Below are 12,152 nucleotides of genomic sequence, written 5' to 3'. Positions count from 1 at the left end.
AATATTGCTAATATTAAAATGCCTGATGGAATATTTTTCATGTCAAATTTTCAGGACCCCCAGGATCTTCATAACACTGAAGTGCCAATTGCAACAACAGCTAAATTAGTAAATAAAGTAATAGAGCTACTACCAGAAAACCATGGGCAGTATAGTCTGGCCTTACACCTCATTGAAGCTGTGGACGCCATCTCTGTTCCATCTTCGTGATACAGCAGCTGGATTAATGAATCCTTTAAAACTGTCTTACTTCAACATGAATTAGTGCATGGTTATTTTACAAACAAATACATCAGAGTTTATGGTGGGAATACTTCCATGTGGATTTTGTAAAATATGAGAAATAAACTTGAACATTTTAAAACATGGAGTCCTGGCTAAGTTCCACTTCTGTGGATATAACAGGTTAAAATGTAGCCAGATATTAATTATACAGTAGTTTCATAGTTTATTTACAACTCCAGCACTTGTGGTGTAACTTTATGGTTAAAATTAACTTTTAAATCAATTATAATTTACAGACTATGTTCTTACCCTTTAGAGTCTATATTTCATATTCTGAAATGTTAACTGTTATAATTGAAATATGTTATTGTACAGTCCTCATCAGGAAAGTTTGGGGGTGGGGGGTGGAAATCTCAAGTTCCTTAAATAAATGCCAGGAAAATGCTTTTTGCTATCATGCTTTATCCCATGTGGGCCATTATGAAGGGGATCTTTAGTTATGAGAAGGATCCCTTCTGAAAGGAAATACACATACTGTTTTCATGAAAGGAAGATGACCTTTGTTATGGAATAAGATAGTTCAAGATTGTAATATCTGTTACTAACAGGAACTATGGTAGAAAGGATCTATAATCTATTAAAAATGCCAAAGAAATGGAGTCTGAGGTTCATGATCAACACTGTAAAATTAAAATGAATAACAATGACAAATTTAAAATGTGCTTTTTTTTAATGGTATTAAGTTTTGTCCATATCAGATAAATGTAAAAAAAAATGTATTATCTTGTAAATCTTGTATTTAAAAAAGGAGGATGGGTCACAGAGCTCTGAGGGAAAGTAATGTTAAATTTAAGATTTCTTAACCCTTGAGAACTGTCTGGTTTCAGGATTTGGTAATACATCTGTGCTCAGGAATAAGAAAATACATGTCAATGCTAGAACTTAGAACTATCTACCTCACAGTGGGGTTGAGAAGGCTTCAGTAGTTTTCAGACGTCTTTTGTACCTACTCCCTACTGCCTGGCAGCTAGCTAGGTTTAGAGTAAGTCCTCATTCAACGCCAGGTATTTATCACAGTAAACTGCTGGAGTATAGCCATACACTGTAATTAATGTATGTCATCACTCACAATTGTTTATAGTAACCATGGTTTCTTTTTCCTAATGTTAGAAGCCAACCTTGACATCTGTAAACGTTGATAATAAATATAAATAATAAAATGATAAAAATTCCATTCAGGAGAAAAATGCAATTTCTCTAATAGAAGGTGGCTGAACAAATAAATAGTAAAAATATTTTTCATTCAGTACATATGAGCATGTTCAACTCCTAAATGAAATCTCATAACTAAGGCTTAGTGAACATTTAGGATTTCCCTTTCCAAATAATGGTAATCCATGTTTTCAATCTTGAAATTGTGTAATGGTCAGGCACTTGAATTTTCCAGAATGCCTATACATATTCAGTTGCTTTGCCCAGGCCTGTACAACTGAGTGAAGTTCAAGTTCTTTGTTGTTGTTCAGTCCTCTTAACTGTGTCTGACCCTTTGTGACCCCATTTGGCATTTTCTTGGAGTGGTTTGCCATTTCCCTCTCCAGTTCAGTTTACAGATGAGGAAACTGAGGTAAACAGTCAAGTGACTTGCCCAGGGTCACACAGCTAGTTAGTGTCAGAGGCTGGATTTGAATTCAGGAAGATGTGTTCCAGACTCCAGGCCCAGCACTCTATCCATTGTGTCAAGCAGCTGCCCTAAGTTTTACTAATGTGCTTTGAAATGATATGATCAAGATGCAGCAAGCCTGTGGTGTAAAATAGTGTGGTTTGACTTTTTGTTTTCCCCATTTAAGCTTCTGCTTGCCCAGGCAAGTATAGGTCTCTGGGCATATAGTTTTTTGTTTTTGTTTTTTTTTTTTTATTAGGACACTACTTGCCCTGGATTACATAGCTAGTAATAGTATCTGAGGCCAATTTTTTAACTCAGGTTCCCCTGACTCCAGGGCAGGTTCTCTATCCACTGGGCCACCTAGCTGCCCTTGGGCATATGTTCTTTAACAGACAAAGCCACTTGAATAAACACTAAGATTCTTTCAATTACCATCTATTGCCCTCCAGGAAAATTAGCTAACATTTGGGAATTAAAGCTGTGGGTTGCTATGATTTAACAAACTATCAAAAAAGCACAGGAAACAAAACTCTTCACTGAAGCCTGGCATACAAGTGGGTCTGAAGATTTTTTTTCAGATTCTTCATATGGTTTTCATAACCACATCGTGATTTTCTGTTCTTTTTAACATTTTATAGTGCCTGGAAGGACCAAATTAAAACAAAGCATTTTATTTAGAATAAAAATTCAAGTATGTTTGGCTATTGATTTATCCACTAGATTCCTCATCCTCAGAAACAGGACTACGCTAAATCTACAGAGCTAAATTTATAATTTAAGAAAAAAACCTATTCGTTTATAATTTTTATTCACAGCCACAGGCTTGTACATTGCATTCCATTCCAGATGCCAGGTCACTGTTTAACGATGTAAAGGCTTATATTTATTGAATGTGGACTTGTTTTCAGCAGTCTCCTGTTTAAAAGTTGGGTCATTAGGTAGCACAGCGGATAGAGCCCTGGACCCAGAGTGAGGAAGACTCAGGTTCACATCTATCCTCAGAAACTTACTGTATGACCCAGCACTAAGCACAGTGCCTGGCACGCAGTAGACACTTAATACGTATTGATTGATTGGCCCCAGACAAGTCACTTAACTGACGTTTACCTGAGTTTCCTCATCTGTGAGACGGAGATGATGATAGATAGCACCTACTTCCCTGGGTGGTTGTGAGCATAAAATGAGATTAAATGAAGTGCTTAGCACGATATTGACACATACTAAGCACTATATTGTACATGTATTATATAATGCATGGATCAATACACATTATTATATTAACATAATTAATATTAATATGATACATATTATAAAAAGTATAGTCCTATTAATAAACCATATTTGAAACACAATCTTGCTTAAAGTTCAGAGGGATATCACCAGTTCTTTTTTAAAAAAAATTTTCCCTAATTACATTTAAAAACAATTTTAACATGTTTCCTTAAAATTTTGAGTTCAAAATTCTCACCTTCCCTTACCCCTCATTGAGAAGCAAGCAATTTGATATAGGTGATACATGTTTAGTCACGCAAAACATTTCTATATTAGTCATATTGTAAAAAAAAAAAGACCAAAAAAATAAAGTTTAAAAAAAAGGTATGCTTCAATCTGCATTCAGACTCCATCAATTCTTTCTTTGAAGATGGATAGCATTTTTCATCATGGGTCCTTCAGAATTGTCTTGGATCATTGCTGAGAATAGCAAAGCCATTCACAATTGATCATCATATAGTATTGCTGTTGGTGAGTACAACCTGGTTCTGCTCATTTCACTTTGCATCGGTTCATGTAAGTCTTTCAGGTTTTTTCTGAGAGCGTCCTGCTTGTCATTTCTTAAAGTACAATAGCATTCCATCACCATCAAATAGCACAACTTGTTGAGCCTTTGATGGGCATCCCCTCAATTTCCAATTCTTTGCCAAAACAAAAAGTTGCTATAAATGTGTGTATATATATATATATATATATATATATATATATATATATATATATATATATATATATATATCCTTTTTTGTTTGTCTCTTTGGGACATGGACCTGGTGGTATCGCTGGATCAAAGGATATGCATAGCTTTTTAGCTTTTTGGACATAGTTCCCAATTGCTCTCCAGAATAGTTGGATCAGTTCATAACTCCATCAACAATGCTTTACTGTCTCAATTTTCCCTTGTTTTCTCTTATGTTTGTCATTTTCCTTTTCTGTCATATTAGCCAATCTGGTAGGTGTGGGATGGTAGCTCAGTTGTTTTAATTTGCCTTTCTTTAATCAACAGTGATTTAGAGCATTTTTTCATATAGCTATAGCTTTAATTACTTTTTATGAAAACTGCTTGTTCATATCTTTGTTCATTGATCAGCTGGGGAATAGCTTGTTTTTATAAATTTAACTCAGTTCTCTGTATATTCTAGACATGAGGACTTTAGCAGAGAAATTTGCTATCAAGTTTTTCTTACAGTTATGATCACTATTCCCTCCATCCTATTTTCCATTTATTCTGTTCTCCTTTCATCCTGTCCATCCTCAAAAGTGTTTTGCTTCCGACTACTGCCTCTCCCCCAATTTTCCTTCCCTTCCATCACACCTGTGATGGTGTATGGCGTATGGTGTTCCCTCTGAGCCAGTTTTGATAAATAAGGTTCAAGTGCTCCCCTTTACTTCCCCTCCACTATAAAAGCTTTCATTCTTCTTTTACTTTATTTTACCCCAATCTACCTTTCCCTTTCCCCTTCTTCCAGTGCTTTCTTTCTCACCTTTATTTTTTTTAGATATCATCCCATCATATTCAACTCACACATTGTCCTTTCTGCGTCTCCTCCTTTTAACTGCCCTGATAATGAGAAAATTCTTCAGAGTTACAAGTATCATCTTCTCATGTAGGAATAGTTTAACCTTATTGAAACTGTTCTGATTTCTCACTTACTTTTTTATGCCTCTAATTCTTGTATTTGAAAGACAGATTTCCTATTCAGCTCTGGTTTTTTTCATTAGCGATGGTTTTAAGTACCCTTTCATTGAATTTCTATTATTTCCTCCAAAGTTGTGCCGGGTAGGTGATTTTTGGTTGTAATTCTGGTTTCTTTGCCTTCTGGAATATCATGTACCAAGCCCTCTGATCCTTTAGCTGCTAAATCTTGTGTTATCCTGACTGGCACCGCAATATTTGAATTATTTCTTTCTGGCTGCTTGGAATATTTTCTTCTTGACCTGGAAGCTCTGGAATTTGGCTATACTATTCCTGGGAATTTTTGTATTTGATATTTGATATTCATATTTGATCCTCTAGTTCTAGGATATCAGAGCAGTTTTCCTTGATACTTTTAAAATATTTTATTCTGATTACATGTAAAAATAATTTTAACACTCATTTTAAAAAATATAGTTCAAAATTCCCACCCTTCCTTTCCTACCCCCCTCATTGAGAAGGCAAGCAATTTGATATAGTTTATACATGTGCAGTCATGTAAACATTTCCATATTAATCAAGTTGTGAAAGAAAACAGCCAAAAAAAAAAAAGGAAAAGTATGCTTCAATTTGCATTCAGATTCCATCAGTTCTTTCTCTGGAGATGGATAGCATTTTACATCATATGCTCTTCAAAATTGTCTTGGATCACTGTATTCTTGAGAATAGCCAAGTCACTCACAGTTGATCATCATACAATATCACTATTGCTATATTAAGTGTTCTCTTGGTTTTGCTCATTTCAGTCTGCATCAGTTTGTGAAACTCTTTTCAGGTTCGTCTGAGAACATCCTGCTCATCATTTCTTACAGCACAATAGTACTCCATCACAACTTGTTCAGCTATTCCCCAATTGATGGGCATCCCTTCAATTTCCAGTTCTTTGCCAAAACAAAAAGCTGCTATAAATAGTTTTGTACATATAGGTCCTTTTCCCCTTTTGTTTTTTATCTCTTTGGGACACAGACCACCTGGTATTGGTGGGTCAAAGGGTATGCATGGTTTTATAGCCATTTGGGCATAGTTCCAAATTGCTCTACAGAACGCTTGAATCAGTATACAACTTCACCGATAGTGCATTAGTGTCTCAATTTTCCCACATCCCCTCCAACATTTTTCATTTTCCTTTCCTCTCATATTAGGCAATTAGATAAACGTACGGTGGTAGCTCAGAGTTGTTTTAATTTGCACCTCTCTAATCAATAGTGATTTAGAGCATTTTTTCATATGACTCTAGATAGCTCTAATTACTTTGAAAACCACCTGTTCATATGCTTTAACCATTTATCAGTTGAGGAATGGCTCTTATTTCTGTCAATTTGACTCAGTTTTCTATATATTTGAGAAATGTCTATCATAGAAACTAGCTGAAATTTCTCTTCACATTACATTTCCCTCCATCCTATTTTCCCTATTTAGCCTATTCTTTTTCCTTTCACCCTGTCAATTCTCAAGTATTACTTCTCCCAATCTGCATCCCTTCTACAAGCCTTTTTTTTCCCTCGCCTTATTTTCCTGTGGAGTTACATTTTTATACCCAAATTAGTGTATATGTTACTCGCTTTCTGAGCTAATTCTGATTAGACTAAGGTTCACAAGCTCCCTCCCCTTTCACCTCCCCATCTTCCCCTCCACTATAAAAGCTCCTTTGTGCCTCTTTTGTCAGATAACTTAACCCGTTCTACCTCTCCCTTTCCTTTTCTCCCCATGCATTCCTCTTTCTCACCCCTGAATTTTATTTCAGATAATCATCCCATCATATTCAACTCACACCTGAGTCCTCTGTCTATGTATACTTCTTCTAACTGCCCTAATGATGAGAAAAATTTTAGGAGTTACAAATATCATTTTCCCATGTAGGAATGAAAACAGTTTAACCTTATTGAATCCCTCATGATTTCTCTTTCTTGTTCACCTTTTTATGCTTCTCTTGAGTCTTTTATTTGAAAGTCAAAATTTCTATTCAGCTCCGGTCTTTTCATCAGAAATACCTAGAAGTCCTCTATTTCAACGAATGTCCATTCCCCCCCCCCCCCCTCCAAAAAGGGTAATACTCAGTTTTGCTGGGCAGGTGATTCTTGGTTTTTCCAGCTCTTTTGAATATCATATTCCAAGCCCTCTGATGTTTTCATGTAGAAACTGCCAAATCTTGTGTTATGCTGACTGGCTCCATGATAATCTAAATTGTTCCTTTTTGATTGTTTGCAATATTTTCTCCTTGATCTGGGAGCTATGGAATTTGGCTATATTCCTGGGAATTTCCATTTTGTGATCTCTTTCAGGAGATGATTGGTAGATACCTTCAATTTCTATTTTATCTTCTGCTTCTATGATATCAGGGCAGTTTTCCTTAATAATTTCTTTTAAGATGATGTCTAGGCTCTTTTTCTGATCATGGCTTTCTGGTAGTCCAATAAATCTTAAATTATCTTTCCTAGACCTATTTTCTAGGTAGTTCTTCTTTTAATATTTCACATTTTCTTCTATTTTTTTTCATTCTTTTGATTTTGTTTTGTTTCTTGATGTCTCATTGAGTCATTTGCTTCCATTTGCCCAATTCTAATTTTCAAGGAATTATTTGCTTCAGTGAGCTTCTGTACCTCCTTTTCCATTTGGTCAATTATACTTTTTAAGGACTCCTTCAGTGAATTTTTGTACCTCTTTTTTCATTTTGGCCAGTTCTGCTTTTTAAGGAGTTCTCTTCAGTGGATTTTTGTGCCTCTTTTTGGAATATTGTTTTTTAAGGTGTTATTTTCTTCAGTATTTTTGGGGGGCCTCCTTTACCAAACTGTTGGCTCTTTTTTCACGATTTTCTTGGATTGCTCTCATTTCTTTCCTCAATTTTTCCTCTACCTCTCTTGATTTTTAAAATCATTTTTTGAGCTCTTCCAAGAATTCTTTTTGGGCCTGAGACCAATTAACGTTTTCCTGTGAGGTTTTTGATGTGGCAGTTTTGATTTTGTTATCCCTTCTGAGCTTTTGTCTCAACTTCCCTGCCACTATAGTTAACTTTCTATATTCAGGCTCTTTTTCTTGTTTGCTCATTTTTCCCCAACCTGTCCTTAACTTTTACCTCTATGTCAGTGTGGCTCTGCCCTTGGAATGAAGTGGGGAATCATCCCAATCTTCAGGGTTTTCTTGCTACTGCTCTCAGAGCTAGTTCTGGGAATCTGCAAATTTTCAGGTCATACAATTTAAGAAGTGTCGTCACTATTCTCCTGGCCTATGCTGTGGTCTCTGAGTGACCACAAGCACTTTTTTCTACCCTGGAACTGTGATCAGGGTCCCCACTCCTCTGTAGCCACAAGCTGTGGTGTGCTGATGATCCTTCTGGCCCTGGGGCTGTGACACGGATCCATGTATGGGTAATACGAGAGTCTTGTACACAGTGCCAGCCAAGAGACCCCTGTACCATCTGTGGCCTGAGCTCCAGAAACCACTGCTGCCACCACTGATTCAGTCACCCCTGAGGCCTGCTGCTGCTGGTTTGCTTGTGCCTGGCCTGTGCTTGACTGTGTTCCACTCTCACCCTGCACACCTAAGTTATCTTGGGCTAGAAAAGTTTCACTCCATCCTTTTGCGGGTTCTGCCACTTCAGAATTTGTTTTGAGGTGTTAAAGTTGGGTTTTTTGAGAGGGGAATTTGGGAGAGCTCAGTTTGAGTCCCTGCCTTTACTCTGCCATCTTGGCTCTCCCTCTCCATCATCAGTTCTTAAAAGACAAAGTTTTGAGTCATAAAAAAATTACAATCTGAATTATTTTTTTATATTTTTGTATATATTTTATTTAATATTTTAATTTTCAACATTGATTTCCACAAGATTTTGAGCCACAAATTTTCTCCCCATTTCCACCCTCCCCTCTACTCCAAGATGGCACATATTCTGATTGCCTCATTCCCCAGTCAGCCCTCCCCTCCTTCACCCCACATCCCCTCTTTCTCCCCTCTCCCCACCCTCCTGTAGGGCAGGATAGACTTCCACGCCCCATTCCCTACACATCCCGCTTCCCAGCGGCATGCAAAAAAAATTTTTTTTTTAATTTTTTTAAGCATCTGCTTTCATAACTCTGAGTTCCAAATTCTCTCCCCTCTTTCCTTCCCACCAACCCTCCCCAGGAAGGCAAGCAATTCAACATAGATCACAGATGTATCATTATGCAAAACACTTCCATAATGCTCATGTTGTAAAAGGCTAACTACATTTTCTTCCATCCTATCCTGTCCCCCGTTATTCAGTTTTCTCCCTTGACCCTGTCCCTTTTCAAAGGTGTTTGTTTTTGATTACCTCCTCCCCCTATCTGCCCTCCCTTCTATCATCCCCCTTTTTTATCCCCTTCTCCATACTTGCCTGTGGAGTAAGATCCCAATTGAGTGTGTATGTTATTCCCTCAAACTGAATCTGATGAGAGTAAGGTTCACTCACTCCCCCTCACCTGCCCCCTTGTCCCTTTCAACAGAACTGCTTTTTCTTGCCACTTCTTTGTGAGATAATTTGCCCCCTTCTATCTCTCCCTTTTCTCCCTCTCAATATATTCTTCTCTCACCCCTTAATTTTACTTTTTTAGATATCATCCCTTCATATTCAACTCTTCCTGTGCCCTCTGTCTATATTCCCTTCAACTCCCCTAATACTGAGAAAGGTCTCATGAATTCCACACATCTTTCCATACAGGAATGTAATGTTTACCTTTTCATTATTCTCTTGATTCTTGTGTTTGAAAGTCAAATTTTCTATTCAGCTCTGGTCTTTTCATTGAGAAAGCTTGAAAGTCCTCTATTTTATTGAAAATCCTTATTTTGCCTTGGAGTATTATACTCAGTTTTGCTGAGTTAGTGATTCTTGGTTTTAATCTTAGCTCCTTTGACCTCTGGAATATCATATTCCAAGCCCTCTGATCCCTTAATGTAGAAGCCTTTAAGTCTTGTGTTATCCTGACTGTGTTTCCACAATACTCAAATTGTTTCTTTCTGGCCACTTGAAGTATTTTCTCCTTGACCTGGAAACTCTGAAATTTGGCAACAATATTCCTAGGAGTTTTCTTTTTGGGATCTTTTTGAGGAGGCGATTGGTGGATTCTTTCAATTTCTATTTTACCCTCTGGTTCTAGAACATCAGGACAGTTTTCCTTGACAATTTCTTGAAAGATGATGTCTAGGCTCTTTTTGATCATGGCTTTCAGGTAGTCCAATAATTTTTAAATTCTCTCTGCTGGATCTATTTTCCAGGTCAGTGGTTTTTCCAATGAGATATTTCACATTGTCTTCCATTTTTTCATTCCTTTGATTCTGTTTTATATCTTGGTTTCTCATAAAGTCACTAACTTCCACTTGCTCCAATCTCATTTTTAAGGTGATATTTTCCTCAGTGATCTTTTGGCCCTCCTTTTCCATTTGGCTAATAGTGCCTTTCAAGGCATTCTTCTCCTCATTGGCTTTTTGGAGTTCTTTTGCCTTTGGGTTAGTCTATTCTTTAAGGTGTTATTTTCTTCAGTATTTTTTGGGGTCTCCTTTAGCAAGTTGTTGATTTGTTTTTCAGGGTTTTCTTGAATCACTCTCATTTCTCTTCCCAATTTTTCCTCTACTTCTCTTACTTGCTTTTCTAAATCCTTTTTGAGCTCTTCCATGGCCTGAGCCCAATTCATATCTTTCTTGGACGCTTTTGATGTAGGCTCTTTGACTTTGTTGACTTCTTCTGGCTGTATGTTTTGAATTTCTTTGTCACCAAAAAAGGAATCTAGAGTTTGAGTTTGAGTCTGCGTTTGAGACTGAGTTCGTTTTCACTGCCTGTTCATGTTCCCAGCCAACTACTTGACCTTTGAGCTTTTTGTCAGGATATGACTGCTCATAGAGTAGAGAGTACTTTGTCCCAAGCTTTAGGGTCCAAGTACTGCTGTTTTCAGAGCTACTTCTACTCCACTGTCACCCCAGGCTCTGTCACAGCAGTGCTCCTCCTCCCCCAAGAACCGCCAACCAGGACTGCAATACAGATCCACGCAGGGCACAGCAAGAGAATCTGCCTTTGTGCCCACAAAGCGCTCCTTGCATTCCCGCTCTGATCTGCTGCTAGATTCCTGTGTGAGCCAGGGACTTGGGGAGCCGCTGAAGCTGGCCCTCTGGAGGTAGCCTCAGGAGCTTCTTACTGCTGCTGCCGCCACCGCTGCATGACCTCCTCCACCCCCAGAGCTGGCGGCCAGACCGCTCTGAACTCGGTTCTGCAGTTTCCCCCTAACCTGCTCTTTGGCGTTTGTGGGTTGAGAAGTCTGGTAACTGCCTGTTCTGGCTGGCTGACTCTGGGTCTGGTCTGTCCCGGCGCAGCCCATGCTGGGCTGCCCTCGGCTATCAGCACCGTGCGATGGACCCTTCCTGGCAACCATCCAGGCTCTTCTGGGCTGGAGATCTGTTCCCCCCTGCTATTTTGTGGGTTCCGCAGCTCTAGAATTTGTTCAGAGCCATTTTTTACAGGTGTTTGGAAGGATCTGGGGGAAGCTTAAGCAAGTCCCTGTTTCCTGCCACCATCTTCTACAATCTGAATTATTACTGATGAAATAAATTCTTTCAAGTATTGAAAAAGCTGTTTAAAAGTACCCAGAAGTGACAGATGAGATATAAAGACCCTTCAAAGGGCCTAAATATGTTAAGTTTTACAAGTGTATCACACATTTCTGCACATGGAATTTCACTTGCCCCTCTAAAATTTAAATAGTGTCAAGTACATGTATTTGGCTTAGACTTGGTGTCAGAAAAACCTAGACAAAACCTCACCTCAGACCAAGTATCTCTGCATCCATGGACAAATGAATAATCTCCCTAAGACTATTGCATCATCTGCAAAAACGGGGATAGATGATACCTCGACGATTTGCCTCATGGGACTATTCAATAATAATGTACATTGTGTATATAAATGTCAGCTATAATTGGAGAGAATTAAGGTACAGAAGCGCCTTGTTTTCTGTGTTTTTATCTTTAAACCTACACTTCAGTACCTCACTGTGGCATTCTCAGAGGCTGTGCCAATACAGCATGTAGGTTCTGCTAGATGCTACAAAAGAAGGGCTTTGAGATCAGGCCTATGGCAGATCATGTATCTGTCCCTCTGAAAACCAGATGATTGAAGGACCGAGATGTTAATTATTGGAAAGGTGGCTATCAGGTGATGTTTCTGACTATAGCAATCCATTATGATGGTTTTCTAGAGCAGGAAATAAACTGTGATCTTCCATGGAAGGAATACTCATGCTAATAAAATTAGTGATCTTTGAAATAATTATAATTTCATAGCAACAAATTCAACAATGG

General features: G+C 38.0%; 1 protein-coding gene across 1 annotated transcript in view; it reads left to right on the top strand.

The window, feature by feature from the left end:
• Positions 1–943, top strand: part of RAB3GAP2 (RAB3 GTPase activating non-catalytic protein subunit 2) — a 132,661-nt gene extending 131,718 nt beyond the window's left edge. The window contains exon 35 of the mRNA XM_036754764.1: positions 55–943. Coding sequence (XP_036610659.1) covers positions 55–210 — 156 coding nt within the window. The 3' untranslated portion in view covers positions 211–943. The remainder of the gene's footprint in view (positions 1–54) is intronic.
• The last annotated feature ends 11,209 nt before the right edge of the window (positions 944–12,152 follow it).

The sequence above is a fragment of the Trichosurus vulpecula genome, chromosome 4 (genome assembly GCF_011100635.1).
Source record: "Trichosurus vulpecula isolate mTriVul1 chromosome 4, mTriVul1.pri, whole genome shotgun sequence".
Classification (NCBI taxonomy): domain Eukaryota; kingdom Metazoa; phylum Chordata; class Mammalia; order Diprotodontia; family Phalangeridae; genus Trichosurus; species Trichosurus vulpecula.
This window is presented reverse-complemented; position numbering and strand designations above follow the sequence as displayed.